We start from the raw sequence: 16,619 nt of genomic DNA, 5'->3' as shown, positions 1-16,619 counted from the left end.
TTGTGTCTGCCTTCTCCTCCGTGCGAGGCTTATTTACACCAGTTCACAAATCCTATACGAACCGTTCTCGGGTGCTGACAAGGCTTGTGTCTCTTCTACATATATATATGTATGTATATATAATTTCCTCCCACACTTATTTCCGTGCTGGACCTTTCGAGAGGCAGCCGGGTCCTGCCGATGTGAAATGGCAGATATCTATTGAAGATAAATATCGTGCAGCGTTTTTCCAACTAGGGGGTCAAATTCCAGGCGGCTTTACGGCCGCCGTTATTTTATCGCCTCTCGGAAGGAAAAAAAACCTCTAAATGCGGCGGTAGCCATTTTGCATTATATTCTCCAGATTTGGCTTTTAAAACATTTGGAGTGGTAGCCCAAATTGTTCTGCCTTCCAAACAAAAGAGCCTCGATGCGTATACAAGTGCGTTTGTACACAGCTTCACATGCACACTCATGCACACTCAATATAATATAGAGAGGTATAACACATATATTAATCAATATTTTTGCTGCGCTTATTTTACTTTTACAGAACTCGAAGTGGAAGCATTTTATGGCAGCTATTTTTCTTCAGAGTATCAATTTATTTTTTCCAGTGCTAAGTAATGCAAATGTGAATTAAGACACCGCAGAAGCAGGAAAGAAAATCCCCGAGTTAATAAGACCTTTTCTTTAAATAAGAAAGAAAAAAATGAAAGAGAGGAAGAAAGAAAGAGAGAATGAAAGAGAGATAAAAGAAAAAAGGATCAATCTAAGCTCACGAAGCCCCAAGAAATGCAGTCCATAATTCAAAGCCCCTTCAGTGTAGAGAGGAGCTCAAAAAAACCTCAGCGTAAGCTCAACGGCAACCACAGAAAATTGCCTGCTTCGAAACCTCTTCCCTTGCTTCCCCTGAAGTTTAACGCTGAGTTTTTACTTTAATACTAGTAGTGCAGATTAAGCAGTTTAGCGGCATTAAAAAAAAAAAATCTCCCTGCAATTCATCTTCGCTTTAACTGAAAGTTTATACACAGGGATTTACACAACGATTTTTTAAAAGAATTTTTCTTCCTTTTGCCATTTAAATATCTTATACATAACTAAAACTTTTTTTCCCCCTGCAGATCATAAACTCCCAAACACAGCACAACGAGATGGCCCGCTGTAGTGGGAGCTGGCAAAAACATAAACCAAATATTTTCTAAAATCTCTTGTCTTTCTACAATATGAACATTTCTAATTAAAAAAAAAGATTAAAAATAATTTGCTTATCTTTTCTCACACAACCACACCAGGGACACTCGCCCACACATAGATGCTCATCTCAAATATTTACAATTCTGGGCCAATTCTCTAATACTTTAACCAACGCCATATATGCTTTGGGAAGGTGGTTACATACATACATGCCTGTAGCTCGAAAGCTGGGGCTTCCACATATATTAAAGTAAGTCACAGATGATTGCAAATATACATCTTTTAACCAAGCCTTTTGGGGATTAATAGACTGTGACGAACCTATAGGATTTCAGTAGCAGAAGGAACACAAGGTAAATAATAATAGTAATAGTAGTAGTAAGCGCTAAGGAAAGGCCTGGTAGCGTTTATTAAACATGGTTCTACTCCCCTGACTTTTCCTCTGTTTCTTCGCTGCTGGGCTGTGTGGAATTTATGAATTTGTTTTCCTTTTTCCATTTCATCCGCCTGTTTTGAAACCATATTTTAATCTGGCGTTCAGTAAGGCAGAGAGCGTTTGCAATCTCAATGCGTCGTCTTCGGGTTAAGTATCTGTTAAAATGAAATTCCTTCTCTAACTCTAGCGTTTGGTATCTGGTGTAAGTTTGCCTCCCTCGTCTCCCATGTGTTCCATATACTGTACCTGTAGAAGTAAAGACAAAACGATCGCATTGGACAGGGCCCAGTGATTTCAGACCAGAAAGAGCGATTAGTATATTCTGCCTCCTTTTGCAGGCACAATCACGGAGAGTGGGGGAAGCTGCTCTGGTTTCCTGGAGGCTTTTTTTTTTTTTTTTTTTTTTAAATTCTCTCTTTTCCTTTTCTACTGCCTGACGAGCTATAAATGCGGACGTGCAGTGTGCTTACGGAGGCAGTGGCAGGGTAAGTGGGATACAAAGAGGCTTTAAGGTGGACCTAGGGAAGGTGCAGGAGGTAGCCCGGTGTGAGTCGCTGAGCAGAGGCTGCTCTGTGCGCTCTGGGAGCCTGTGCGCACACACACACACAGACACAGGCACACGTGTGCTATCCGGGGAGCCTCACGCATGTGTCCGTGCGTGTGTGTGTGCACGCACATGTGGCTGTGTTGACACCAACACACAGCCATTGCCATGGCTGGGACTACAGAAGGTCTCTAAGTATAACTATAGACATCAGCTAAAGATCGTAGAAGAGCGTTTTGCCATTTGCTCCGGAATTTATTGCTCTTGAATGCAAAGCAACATCGGAATGGTCTTGCTAAAAGTTTAATTTTCAAAAAAAGGAATGAGACCTACCCTGCAGCAAACATAAACTCGGGAGGATGGGAGAGAAGGCGAGTCATTAGCAAACACTTGAAATAAACGTTTAAATTTGGAATTATAAAAAATAAATGTCACCCCAATACAACCCTCCCACTCCACCCCCACCCTCCACTCCCCCAGCACCACTCCTGTACAGAATAGTTCAATTATGTGAAGTTCACTCCTAAGTCAGAAAAAATTCGCGATGCCATGGAAGTGCGCCCACGGCCCCAGAAACGTGCTCTCAATATCCAATACTCACAGGCTAATGAGCTGGGGGAGGGGGGCGAGGAGGAATGTACCATAAATGCATTGGATCCTCAGTACAGAGGGCATATTCCATGCATCGCTCTCTGACAATGAAGAAGCAGGGCAGAGGCTTTGGTATGGCTTTAAGACAGTGATAAAACTGCTTTGCTCCTTTTTACTTCTTTTTTTCCCCCCTCTACTTGCTAAGGATTCCCCAGTAACTTTCACCGGTAAACCTACATACTGGGATATTGGCCACCATTCCCTGGGTGCCAACGTGCCAGGTCTAAAATAACCTGGGAAGGTTTCATGTTACATATTGCCCTGCAGGAACCGTGTTTCTCCAGCAATCTGGACTTTATCTAAGAAAAAAAAAAAAAAAAAAGAAACTTTTCCTTTTCCTCCCCTCCCCGCCCTTGACTGCGCCGAGATGCCTTACCAGCGCAGGAGTTCATCCGCTGCATCCAGGGGTAAACAGGGCTCGTGTACTTCCGGTCGGTGCCTTCGTCATTTATAATTTTGGCTTGGCCGCCGCTGGATTTGTACTGTTGATCGGGAGAAAAGTGCAGGTAGTCCCCGGGCCCCCTCTGTTTGCCACTGCCGGAAGGAGAGGCGCTACTAATGTCCTTGTCCGAATAAAAACAAGAGGCTCCGTACTCATAGGAAGCCCGATTGCAAGCAATGACGGTGTTGGACTGTTGGTAGAAACAAGGTGAGGTGTAAGTCTTGTCCTGCAGGCTGCTTGCCCCGTACGAAGCCGGAAAATGCCTGAGAGCATCATAGCCCGCCGGGTACAGGGGGATCTGCCCGAGGAAGGAGTCCTGGCCCCCGGGCAGGCTCCCCGGGAAAGTGGGATTCACGAAATAGGAACTCATTTGCTCTCCCCCTCTCCCGGACCGTGATTTGTTGTGTATTAGTACATCTGGCGATAACTATTAGGAGTCATCGAAGTGGTTTGTTTCTGGATGGCCGAGCGCCAAAAGCGACAGCAGAAAATAGGAGCAGCTGACGGCGGGGCGGCCAATGGGAGCGCGCGCGGCGCCCGCTCCCCCGGGGCCGCCGCCACCGCGCCGCCAACTTACCGGCAGCCCCGGCCCCGCCGCGCCGCCCCGCGCCCCCCGCACCGCGCCGCGCAGCCCGCGGGACCGGCCGCGCCCCCGCCGCGGCACCGCCCCTCCGCGGGAAAATAATCCAATAATAATAACAACAGCAACAGCGATAATTCCCGGCAGCGCGGGCGTTGGGAAAGCGACTAACGGGCACAACCCCCGGCTGCTGGAGGTGTGTGTAGGGGGGCGCCCTTAAAAGTTGGAGGCCCCACGACAAGGGAGTCGCGCAACCCCGTGGGAAGGGTGGGCGAACTGCCCCCGGCTCTCCGGCGGAGGGGAGAAGGAGGGAGGGAAGGAGGCGGCAGTGGAGGATGCTGCGGAGGGAAACTTTGGAGCGGAGGGAGCACGTGAAGGGGGGAGCGGAGCGCCGCGCAGAGTGGGGGCCGGGGGGGGCCGGCCTCTCTCCATTTTGCCGTCGCGATGCCACAACCGCATCCAACAGTTTTTAAGCGATTCTAAAATGTATTTATTTATCCATTCAGTCGAAAATTGCCCCTCCACTAAGGCTTCCCTTCGGAGATCAGGGAGCCCGCCCCGGCGCCGAACCCAGCTTTTGTGAGAGAGGCTAACGCGTCCTGCAATGGAAGAAGTCTCGTATCTTAATGAACATCCCCGTGATTAGGAGATTGTGGCGGAGGCCTTCTGGGGAGTGGGATTTTTGATTTGCACCAAGTGCCCGAGGAGGCCTCGGGAAGATCTGTATGAGCTCCCGGCGCCCCCCGGCAGCCCAGATAAAGTTCCATGTGTCTCTTCTCCCCAAGTCTACCCCCCTCCCGCCAGAGTAGAGCCGAGGGAATCAAACATTCAAATTCAAAAACGAGCCAGTAGGACTATTCCTAATTAATACAACCCCGCTAATGAGTCAGCAGAAGCCAATCGGTTTCGTTGTTGCTCCGAATAATTTGATTAAACGTGGGTGTGTGTCTTTAACAGGGGAAGAACAATACACGAAACAAACATTTCCACCTTCATTTTTCAATATGGCAGTTACCCCATAGCGGAAATATAATTCTTGGCCCAGGGCTCGGACAGTAACAGTGCTGATGAAATTTGCTGATGCGCATTTAATTCAGCCGTAACCCTGCAGTTCCTGCAGATAACAGGAGGTTGTTCATTCCAAGCTGTGTTTACTCATAATCCATGCCCATTACAACAGATTGAATAGACTAATTTTAAACGCGCTCTGTCACCTAAAGTGACATTCGTACGAGCCCCGTTTCCTAAAGCAGCTTTCAAAGGAGAGTTTTGTTGTTGTTGGGAGACTATTTGTCTCATTTCCGGGGGCAGATTACGATACCTATAAAACAGTAGCGAGTTAAAACATCGCTCCACAATAGTTTGTATTGTTTGCAGTCTCAGCTGGACTTTCACATTCAGATGTTGATTGCCTTCGGGTTTTTTTTCAACTTCCTTAACCTCTTCAGCTCAGCTAATCCACAAACACACCTGGTAGAATTACAGCTCTCTAGCTGCATGCTTTGAGAGGTCATTTCAGAAACATGTATTTCCTGAAAAGCAGATTCCTCCGGAAAAATAAGGTTTTTTTACTCAGTGAGAATAGAGTTTAAAAAGGAGGAAACATCAGCAAGCAAGCACCCATACACAGCACGCTAAATGCGGAAAGGTTTTTAAAAGAGCATATTTTCGCCAGTTTAGGTCAGACCGAAAACGCACCACGAAAAAATGAATACTAGGGACAAGCAAACCCCACCGGCCTTACTTTAAAAAGTTATGGGCAGACGATCTTTTGTTTGAATCCATCACACAAAGACCAAAACAAAATTTAAAATAAAAATCGCTCCAGGCTTAGTTATATTTGCATTTTATAGCATCGGTTAGAGCCTAATTTTTCCTCCCTCTGTTTCTTTTTGTTTCTTTCCCGTTTTTCAAGTTACTGTTTACGTCCAAACCAAGTTGTGAAAGCCCGGCCGCAGGCAGGAAAAATATTTCTTCGTCGATCCCATAATATGAAAAGAAATGAAATGTGCACGTTTGCCTGACCGGGTCGTGTTAGAGTAGTTACAGTGACAGCTAAACAATCTGCACTGCAATCTCTGCTTCAGTCACATTCAGGCGTCCTTTCCGCTCCTCCCCCTATCCCAGAAAACCCCGAATTACAATAATCTGCTACCCCCCAGGTCTGCTGAGGAAATGTCCTGCCTGGACACATTTCGCAGCAGTTTTCCTTCACCATTCCTGCCCCCACTCTGGAAAGCAGAAAGAAAGCCAGCCTCTGCATTTTGCCACCGAAACAAAGTCACACTTCGCGATACCTGTGTATTTCATACCCCGTTTATTTGTTTTCGTAATTCCACCCAGCACCTCCTCCACAGAACACTTCGCCTTCCTCCTCCCGCCGAAAACGCGTCCGCGACCCCAGAGACTTTCGGATACAGGTGCGGGGGTAGTTACCCTCTTAAGCTTAAAAGCCTCCTTCTCCTGGTATATAAAACCACTTTCAAATCATTCTCGTGCTCGCCAGCGTCATGAAAACCAACCTTTAACTAATAGCTCCTAATCCAAACAGTTTGGGCAAGGCGGACCGTTGTTTAGACTGGCGGGGTACAGGGAGCCCGGCCGGGGGGACGCGGGCGGGTCCTCCCCCGCCGGCTCCCACCGTGGTAACTTGCAGTTGACACACACCGAGGTAGAAGCGGAGGGCAAATGGAGTGGGCAGAGCCGGCCCTGCCGGAATATTTAGCCCGGGGGCGAGCTCCGGTACTCCCGCAGAAAAAGGTAGGCCGGATTTTTTTTTTTTTTTTTTTTTTTTTTTTTTTTTTTTTTTTTTTTTTTGCCATCTTAGTCTTTTATTTAGGCTCCCCAGAGCAGCGCAGGCTGCCAGCGCTGCTCTTCCAGGGACTGCGGGTGCCGCTCCACTCCGCGCCCGCCTCCCCCATCCCGCCACGCCGTGGCAGCACTGAGCACCCGCGGCCCCGCAATAAATAATCCGGCGCTCACTGCAGCTCCAGTCCGGCGGATACCGCAATGCAATGCAAATGCAGTGCTTTATCAGCCCGGCGGCACAAGCAGAGCCGAGGCTGCCGCTTAAAGCCCTCCGAGCCGCTCCTTCGCCGTGAGGAGGCGGGAGCGGAGCCGGGCTTCGCGGCGGGGAGTGCCGGGGGCGCTGTCCCCGGGTCCCCGCTGCTCCCCGCCGGCACACACCGCGGGGCACCGGCCCGCCGGCCGCCGCTCCCCCGCCCCAGCGCCGCACCGTAACAGTCACAACAAGGAGAGAAAGGGGGGGGAAAGCTCCGTCTCCGGCGCTGAAATGGGCTAAGCCGCCGCCAAGCCCGCTCCGCGCAGCCGAGGCGCGCAAGCCGCCCACGCCGCGAACCGCCGGGAACGGACCCACGGCGGGGCAAGGGATTTATGCAGGCAGCGCTTGATCTGATAAAGAAAATCCAAGGCACATTCGTGCTGTTTCCCCCCGTCTAGAAATAGCCTTCCTCCCGGACATGGCAGAGAAGCTAGGAGACATTGTGCTGTTTGTTTTTTGGGGGTTTTTTTGGTATTTTTTTTAATGAAATAGTAAAAAATAAATTACATCTAAATTTCGTGAACCGCAAATGAAATTTAAGTTAATGAGTTAATGATGCGAATTAATATTTTAAAATGTTTGGGGATATCACTTTTTTTCCCTCGTGCTGGGAAAAAAAAATCCCCTCCACTGATGCTGTAAAACTGAATTATTAGAAAATAACCTGAACGTCACAACATACCCCTGGCTAATGCAAAAAGAAATCAACTTCGTGAAAAAACAAATATATATATACACCGCTTCCTTGCTAAATCACAGAAAACAAACATTTTATTTAGGCATATTTTTGCATGCACTGGTTAAGTCAAAATCAACTGAGCTGCAGCCATCTCTATTTTTGGCCGGTAACATTTCCATTTGGTTTAATTGCACATGTCTAATATTTAAACGTATTAAACCATTTTTCCCTGCTTACAGTAGTGTCATATACATTTCTCACCTTTTAGGTTCTGGCTCACAGGAGCCCCTGCGACTTTGACAGCTGTCGCTTTGGCTGCACAGGAGACGAATCGCCCTCCTTTTGGTGCCAGAAGAAGCAGGAAATTAGCCAGGTTGCAAGTTGAAAATCTGCCACGCCAGTGCTTTGAATCCAATATGCCACACCTTCCAGCGGGGGAACTGGAAATTGCCATCCCGGATCTGTGTTCTAGGCGGCTGCTTATGCCGAACCTCCGCACACTTTGTTCACTATTGCCTTACAAAGAACAAATGAAATGGGGATTGAAAGCCAGAGAGATCCGAAGCAGGACAGAGCTCAGCAAAAGAATGCGGCTCTATTCTCGCAAGGGAAATTATAAAAAAGTTCATGTTCACGGTTACCATCCACATGACCGACAACGACCAATGGAAAAACCGAACAACTCATAAAGTTGTATTGCAAAGTTGTAAATTTTCATAAACAACAACGGATTTATGGCCTTTTCCTCATCACTAAGAAGAGGCAGGTCTTAGAGAGGCGCCATCTTACCACAGAGGCAGCCCTGGAGTTTTTTAAAAGACCTGGACTTTGTACTAATTTTATTAAAATTACAATTAGTACATTGACCAGGAATGGAGTGTAGTAGAAAAAAGGGAACTTCAGCGCAAAAAATGCTCCAGGTCTACCTCTATTTACCCGGCCGAATAAAGAGACTTTTCGGGTTAGATTTTTTTTTTTTTAATTAAAATTAAAAAAGGGAAATATTAGATCTCATTGATATTACGTGGTACCTGACAAAAATGAGACGTTTTCTAAAGTGGGGCAATTTTTTCCCATTTTCGTGCCACCGTGATGCCCCCTGGCCCCCAAAAGCCGCACACACAAACCACATATATATCCGATCAGATCATTTACACTTGGAAGTTTGGCATTGCACTTTCTGTTCATTACAAAATATTCTTTCACTGCATGCGATTTCGACTTGATCGCCGATCGTCTGGACTGGGGTTATGACTGCAAGAGGACACGGGAACACGGTGGAAGGAAGCTCTCCCATAAAGAAGGCTTTCCGCTTTATTAATCAACAACGCCAGGGAAAAAAAAATCACGAAGTCGAGATAGAGATATTGACTGATTCCTATCAATTCATCACCTGGGATTTTTTTTTTTCCTTTCTGATTAACAACAACAAAAAAAATGTTTAGAGGGTCTAATTTCTTTATTTGACTGTGTAATATATTTTTTTATGCTTCCCTCGAACTGGTTCCTTAATAAAGAAACACAATTCATTGTCAACAAGCATATTTATTTTCTGTGTAACATAAAACACATTTATCGTGGGAGATAGTTGAACACGGTATCACTTCCAAAGAGAGTTCACAGACATTTTTTTCCCACTTCCAATACTTACACGGCATATCCAAATGTTCACAACGAACACATCGAAACACATTGTAACATACAATTTGTGAATTAACTTTAGCCAAACCTTCAAGACGGATTTATACAGAGTTCTTAACAATACATCATGCTACAAACTTTCCAAATTAATTACATACTTCCGAATTTATGACATGATCTTACAAATGAGGTTCAAGACGAATATAAATGACAAAAAAATTACAATATCTGCTATTGTAGGAAAATTCATGGTATTACATATTAACACGTTCAGATAATCAGGACAAACAGTTTGTGGATTTTTTTTTTTTTAAGGTGGTTACATGATCATTTAAATTCACTTTTCAAAGAACACTTTCCGCTGTATTAAGTAAGATCAATGTAGAATAAGAAAACGGCCTTTAGCAGAAGCAGCCGAAGGTAGAAGCCAACGGGAGATATTAAACCGCTTTGTACAATATTGGCGTGTGTTTGCTTCCTCTCTCAGAATAGCAAAGAATCGAGAACAAAGATATATTGCAGCATATGGTTTTCATTTATAATTGCTTTGGAATAAATATATTATTTTAAATTTAAATATATTCAGACTTTTCGGTACCAAATTCTATACCAAAGCTATTGATGCGTGCTTTTCGAATTACTACACTTACATGTCTAAAAGCATTTTGCGATTCACATTAGTAATCTTGTAACATCCTTTTGACTACTAAAATACAGTATACTTTCGAAGATAGGTAGGCAGAGCAAGATATATAGGTAGGTAGTCTGGAAAATAGGTAGTACAAATAATTGCTGTAGAGTGTAGTGGTTTGTGGAACATTTTTTCCCCCTTACTTGCTGTTTTAACCTTTTGTTAGTGTAGCTATTACTTATGATACTTTTCTAACAACAATAAAAAAAAAAAAGAAAACAAAAAGAGAAGTGCAGAGCTACTTATTCAAAATTAGGTAGTTTTTCTTAATGTCAGCCTAATGCACTTTTCCCCTTACACATGATTGGGACTATTGAGTCAGGTAGTTACTTCGGAAGGTCACGGTTTACTATCTGTGCAAGCAGCAGTTCTCCCACTGAAATGTCCCCTGAAGAAGCCCACCCAGGTTTGGGTTAATGAAGAAAAAAACCAAACTGATTGTAAGATGCTCTTAGGAAATATTACCGAAAGGTTCGGCATAGGGCAGGTTTGGGGAGTATGGGAGAGTGGAGAGAAGGCTGGAAAACCAACCCAAGAAATGTTTTCATGTTTGCAAATGCTCGCTTTCAAGATGATTATTAAAGGGAACTGATTTTTTTTTTTAATAAAAACAGTAAGTCTCTCTTTTTCTTTTTTTTTTTTCCTTTAAAGGGAGCTTTTCCAACTGTCATGTGCATACACTATTCTAAGAGATCACTTCCTTGAGTGGGACTTCTTAGTCCTCCTCCTCTTCGTCTTCTTCCACTTTCTCGACAGAAGCTGCTGCTGACGTGGGCTCGTTGGGAGCCGGGGTGCTGGAGCTCTCCTCCTTGTGCTCCTTCTTCCACTTCATCCTCCGGTTTTGGAACCAGATTTTGATCTGCCTCTCCGTCAGGCAGAGGGCATGGGCGATCTCTATCCTTCGCCGCCGAGTCAGATAACGATTGAAGTGGAATTCCTTCTCCAGCTCCAGGGTCTGGTAGCGGGTGTAGGTCTGGCGCCCTCGCTTCCTATCTGGACCTGAAAACAGGCAAACACACGGCCAGGAGTTAGACAAGAAGAGAAGTGGAAAGTTTTCTCTTTTTATTTTTCTTGTTGATGTTTTTAATGAATAAATAAATAAACAAACAAAAAAGTGGCCGAGCCAGACTGAACGATCCCCTTCTTCGACTTCCACCCGCCCCCACACTTTGCCCTAACAAAGACATTTCAACCACACGACCTGCCCTGCTCAGGCAGGGCAAAAATTAAGTTGCTCGAGACCTAGAAAAAGTGAAGAGAAAGCATTCAGGAGAGGAGGTGGGGGAGGAAATTGCTTTTGAGAGGAGGAACTTTTCCCCCAGGCGATGTATTTCCCTAAAACCTTCCAGACTTTCACGTTTCACAAGGGGAAATAAAAAGCTGGAAGGCTGGGCTGTATTTATTTTATTTTAATGTCGTGGGCTCCCCCCCCACCCCCCCCCATCCCGCCTGGATCGTAAACAATACATAGCATTTAGCTCCAGAAGAGAGCTCTCCTTTTTCACACAGACTCTCGTCCCCCAGCCCCCCCTCCCCCCTCCGTTTTCCTGTTTAGTACATTTCTATAGATCCTTATCTCCGTGGAAAGGGCAGGGGGGGACGAGAGTGGCACGTCTCGGCAACGCGGGCTGGCAAAGTCCTCAGTATGCCGTCCCTCGGTCCTAAACGCCCCTGTCCCCTCCGCCTTCCCCAGCGAGCGGGATTTTTTTTCCCAACTTCGACAGCAGGGCAGGGGAGACGCTTACCCGCGGGGGCTCTGGGAGCCCGCAGCCAACTCTCCGCTTTTTAGTAGCAAACAGCGCAAATCAACTCAGTGCTAAAATTCCATAGCAAATGGAGTTAAATAAATTTACGAGGCTAGAACCCATTAATTGGGCAATAAAAAGTTTTATGATACTCATTTACATACAATGCCACGGGCTTTCTACGCAATGGCGCCTCGGCTATAATTAAAACCATAAAGGCTGTGCTGACAGTAATCCTGGCGACACGCTTTGCCTGACTGCCACGGCTCCGAGCCCTCTCCGCTCGCCCCTACCTGAAGACCTCATCCAGGGATATATCCGGAAATTAGGCTCAGCCTGGTTGTGCAGGTTGCTTTCCTCCGCTTTCTCACAGCTGGGTTTGGTTAGCTCATTGCAGAGGACGGGAATGTTCTGATCAAAAGAGGAACAATGCAGGTTGTAGGCATCAGAGCCCAGGCTGTATCCGGAAGAGAACGGGCTTTGATATATGGTACTGTTCACATTGTACAAGCCGGGCATGGAGGAGGCGAAGGCACCCGCGCCTGGTCCATAGCCGCTTCTCTGGGAGTTGCTTGCAAAGGAGCAAGAAGTAGGCTCCGCATTTTGGAAAAGAGAAGCCCCCGCCGTATATTTGCTAAAAAGCGCATTCACATAATACGAAGAGCTCATAATTTTGACCTGTGATTTGTTGTCCGGCAGGCTTCAGTGTCGGTTTTACGAGGTAGCGTGATATATGATAACATTACACCCCCAGATTTACACCAAACCCCATTTTCTTTTGGACTGAGCTGCCCGGAGCACGTGACCGGTCATGTGACGCCGCCCGCCAATCCCCGCCCGCCTCACAGGTGGTGCCGGCCGGGGCCCGACGGTGCCCGGCCATGGACGGGCTGGGGCTGCTGCCGTTGCCGCTGCTGCTGCCGCTGCCGCTGCCGCCGCTGCCGCCGCCGCTGCCGCTGCCGCCGCTGCTCCCGCCGCTGCTCCCGCCGCTGCTCCCGCCGCTGCCGCCGCGCCCGACAGCGCCCTCCAGCCGCCCTCCAGCCGCCGCCCGGGCCGGCCCCTCGGCCCCTGGGGACGCGCGCACCCCGCGTGGTCGCTGATGGACCGGGGGGCGTTGCGACAAATCAAATTTAAAAATTTTAAATATATATGTCTATGTGTGTGTATATGTATCTATATCAAGTTTAAAGGGGGTGGCTCATTCCCCCCGCGTTGTTTTCTCGTAATGGAAAGAATCAGGAGGTAACCCTGCAACAGGGTTTGCGAGGGCACCCCCCTCTGGTCCCGAGGGGTGCCGAGCCTTGGAAATCAAGGCACTCTCTAGCAGTCAGCACCGGGGGAAAAAAAAAATCACAGTCACCCTCCCCGGGGAAAGGAGAAAAACAACCCAAACAAAACAAAAACCAACCCCCCAAACAAACAACGACATCCAACCAAACAAAAAACTCCCACCCAGCAATAGAACACACCAAAAAAAACCACCACCCACCAAAAATAATGGCAAAAAGAATTTTAAAAATTGAGGGTTCAACTTTCTGAACTTCTCAAGAAGAAAAAACAGAATAAACTGAAACTCCAGAGTTGAAGAAATCGCCTACAAATGGCTTCAAATTGCCGCCGCCTGTTTACTGCCCGAGTTACCTTTCCGCCCTACATACCTTGCAGTCCAGAGCGTGAGGCAGCAGCGGTACGCGCGGATGACGGGGAGAGTGGCTGCCTTTCTAAACACTGGGCTCCCCAACAATGCGAATGGCTCTCCATTGAGGATGCTGCTCCGTGCCCTTCCTTTAAACGGATCGTAAAATGAGTTTCCTTCCCTCAGACAGGGAGTCCTGGTAAAGACAGCTTTTACTGCCTGCCTGTATTGCACATCATAAACTGGAAGAAGCACAATGGAATTGCCCCGGAAATTCTCCTTTCAATTATAGTTTGGTGCCCCTTGTACAAAGACTTTCTCACCAGTTAAAATTGTTCTTGGCGATATTTCGCACGGACCCTAAACTTTATTTTTTGTAAAAGTGGAGCACCCTCTGCCCCCCTACACACCTCCAACACATACCCGCACACACACCCGCGCACCCTTTGGCACCCTTTATGCGTGGTTATTGCAGCCCCATGAATACAGGTTACTGACAGAAGCAAGTCAATTCTTGAAAGCCAGATCCCTGAGATACTGGTGCTTCAGAGCATCCAGATGTGGCGGATGCATGTAAATGTTTGCCAAGTGTTAAGTATGTGAAAACGCAGTTATTATTCGCAGGCATAAGGGAGAAGCCGCCGAAAGAGCCCCTTCGGTTATTTCTTCCAATTCACCAATATTAAACAATATCCCTGCGGTCGCAATCACGGTGTGGGAACACGCCGGCAGAAGAGGTTGCTGGAAAGGAATAGAGGCCCAAGAACTTAAACGAATGCGATGCAAACAAGACGACGACCAAGAAGATCAAAGAGGCTGGAGTAGATGACATTAGACCAATAAATTGCTCTTCTGGTGACAACATAGCAAGATGCAAGAAGAAAGAAATAGCAAATATAACCAATGACTAGACTTAAATATGAATAGTGTAGGACCGAATAGATTGTCTGGGTGGTTGTATTTCGAGCTCTCTGATTCTCTACAATTTGCACGTTTATGTGTTTTTTTTCTTTCCTTACGTGTTCTTATCGCCGCCACGGTTTTTAAAAATGTATTTTGCTTTCAGCTTTTTTTTTTCCCTGCCAGCCCTTTAGATTTATCAAAAAGCCTTCACTGAATAAATGCTAGAAGGACCCCTAGACATGGATCCCCGCCACCTTGTTGACTTCCCCCACCTCTGCGAGTTAGGCATAACGCTGCTTCTGAAACACCCTCTGAAATATCTCGTTTTGTCGCTTACAAGATCAGGTTAGATTCCCGCGCCTGTAAACACGCTTTTCATTTGAATTTTTTTTTTTTCCAATCGGAGAAAGGGTGAACAGGAGCAGATTTCAAGTTTTTGGTCATGGCTATATTCTCACACGCTTTAAAAATAGTCGTCTATGAGGGATTAATTGTAATTTTTTTTCCTTGTAAACTCTGGACTACACCTCTTTGCCGCTGAGCTTTTCCGGGAAGTAAAACGTAGTGATAAAACGGTGCTCGTAAGTTATAAGCGACCTGGGAGCACTACATGATTATGGCTTGTGTACTAAGCAGTATCTTGATGTGGTTCATACTAGAGATGATTTTGTTGGTTTGGAATCTGTTCTCGCCGTAATTTATCCACGATTATAATGGAACGTGCTGCGCCAAGTTATTACTTAGTATGACGATGCATAAACACTTTCAAATTTCAGTGTAATTTTACTGCCCAAGGAAAAAATAATTAATCATAATAAGTTTAGCACTGCCAATGTAGGCAAACATTTGATAGGAAGGCTCTTGTTAGAAAGCAGGGAGTGGCTGTTAGTCTTTATCCCTAGAAAGAATTAAATCTTTGAATCAGTGCGGGGAAAAACTAGCTCAGTGCATTCTTTCCCTGTGCTGAATTTCGATATAAAGAGATTGGCTTTGATTTAAGGAAATGTAAGTAAGATGCAGAGAAAGTAGTTCTGTTATGGAATACTATGCAGCGATTTGTTTAGTTGTCTGGCTTAAACTTACAAAATAAAACGTTTATACTCCAGCCCATATTTTATGCTTCCTTTCCTCCTGCATTTATTTTCCTTCCAATTACTTTTTTTCCCCGTCTCTTTTGGCAATTGGCATCTGAAAATATTCCACAACTCCACACTAAGCCTCATTCTCAAGACGTGGAAGCCAACAAAAGCAAAGCGTCAAAAAAAAAAAAAAAAAAAAAGAAAAAAGAAAGGAAAACCATTCGAGGAAACAAAATAGACGGCGAGAACAAGTTAGGAATGACTTTGAGAGACACGTCAAGTTTGCAGAGCATCAGCCTTTTCACATCTGTGTAATATAATCACAACGGGTCCCACAGAGCTGAAATTGCTTCGGACACAAGCAAGGCTTTTTATTTGTATCAAAGACAGCTGTTGAAGAATTTTAGCCGCCGGTAAATAATTTTCAAACGAGATTTTTGCGGCACTGCCGGTTCCCCGCACGGCTGTGTCTCAGCCACGCGGAGCGGACAAGGGCATTGGAAAATTCGTCGGCTAGCCCCAGATCTCCAAAGGTGAAGCTCTTTGGGCGTTCTCCTCCCGGGCTGAGCCGGGGAGACTCTGTTACATCCTGCTCGAACCCTTCAATTCCCCCTTTCTCACAATACTTCATTTCACACCAGCCTTTTGGGAAATCAGGATACCCTGTTTGCAGGCTCAGAGCTTAACCAGGGAAGAGCAAACCTTTGGGGCAAGGGAAAGAAAGAGGAGCTGGCAGTTCGGTGCCAGGGCTCCATCCGTCTCTATCACATAGTAGGAAATGTCTCGGTATTTTGAGAATAATAAATGAACAGCGTGTCCCTGGTGCAGATCAAGCTTTACTTTTGCCACGAGTGCACTGAGCGTGGCCAGGCGGTAAATGCCACCCTGACGGCGCCCGGTCGGCCGGATAAGGTGGGAAAAAACTCGAGGATAAGAGGGGTAAAAACACCCTCAAACCTATCGGCCTTTGTTAAAACCAACCCAGCGCTTCCAAGCACGGTTATGCTCCCATAAAGTCGACATTTTAGGAGCTGTCGGGGAGGCGGCCGAGCGCTTGATGGCGGAGGGCGGCCGGGCGCTGTTCCGCGGGCTCACAGCGCCACCTGCCGCCGCTCGGCCGCCACGGCCGCCCCGCCGCCGCCCGGCCCGGCCCGCCGGAGCCCGCGCCTCTGCCCGCCAGCCCCTGGCAAGATAAATGTCCACCTCCCAGCCTGGATTTAAGCACGGGAAGGCCAATAAAAGGTTGTTATTTCCGCTCTCCCGCTTTATCTAAAACAGCCAGACAAAACAAATGAAAAGGCTTTTGTAGAAAATCTTAATTGTGGCTGGACAGTTGTAAACTCATTAAGAGCCGA

The 16,619-nt window shown here is 46.6% G+C and overlaps 2 protein-coding genes across 2 annotated transcripts; both read right to left on the bottom strand.

Annotated features, from left to right (window-relative positions):
- Window positions 1-497: 497 nt before the first annotated feature.
- On the bottom strand, window positions 498-3,811 carry HOXA6 (homeobox A6). Its single transcript, XM_048302947.1, has 2 exons — window positions 3,184-3,811; window positions 498-1,858 (listed from the first exon to the last, which is right to left on the bottom strand). Exons 1-2 carry the CDS (start codon window positions 3,617-3,619, stop codon window positions 1,599-1,601), a joined length of 696 nt encoding a protein of 231 aa, XP_048158904.1. The 5' UTR covers window positions 3,620-3,811; the 3' UTR covers window positions 498-1,598.
- Window positions 3,812-9,094: 5,283 nt separating this feature from the next.
- HOXA7 (homeobox A7) lies at window positions 9,095-12,528 on the bottom strand. The gene is made up of 2 exons (XM_048302963.1): window positions 11,940-12,528; window positions 9,095-10,900 (listed from the first exon to the last, which is right to left on the bottom strand). Exons 1-2 carry the CDS (start codon window positions 12,313-12,315, stop codon window positions 10,617-10,619), a joined length of 660 nt encoding a protein of 219 aa, XP_048158920.1. The 5' UTR covers window positions 12,316-12,528; the 3' UTR covers window positions 9,095-10,616.
- Between the last annotated feature and the right edge of the window lie 4,091 nt (window positions 12,529-16,619).

This window comes from Corvus hawaiiensis, chromosome 1 (assembly GCF_020740725.1).
Source record: "Corvus hawaiiensis isolate bCorHaw1 chromosome 1, bCorHaw1.pri.cur, whole genome shotgun sequence".
Classification (NCBI taxonomy): Eukaryota; Metazoa; Chordata; class Aves; order Passeriformes; family Corvidae; genus Corvus; species Corvus hawaiiensis.
This window is presented reverse-complemented; position numbering and strand designations above follow the sequence as displayed.

Bases quoted from the DNA above. Each gene is read 5' to 3' on its own strand.
- HOXA7 (XM_048302963.1), bottom strand. From the start codon at position 12,315: ATGAGCTCTTCGTATTATGTGAATGCGCTTTTTAGCAAATATACGGCG. The intron at 10,901-11,939 runs GTAGGGGCGAGC...GCCTGTTTTCAG, and splicing joins TCCCTGGATGAGGTCTTCAG to GTCCAGATAGGAAGCGAGGG.
- HOXA6 (XM_048302947.1), bottom strand. From the start codon at position 3,619: ATGAGTTCCTATTTCGTGAATCCCACTTTCCCGGGGAGCCTGCCCGGG. The intron at 1,859-3,183 runs GTAAGGCATCTC...TTACTTCTACAG, and splicing joins GCGGATGAACTCCTGCGCTG to GTACAGTATATGGAACACAT.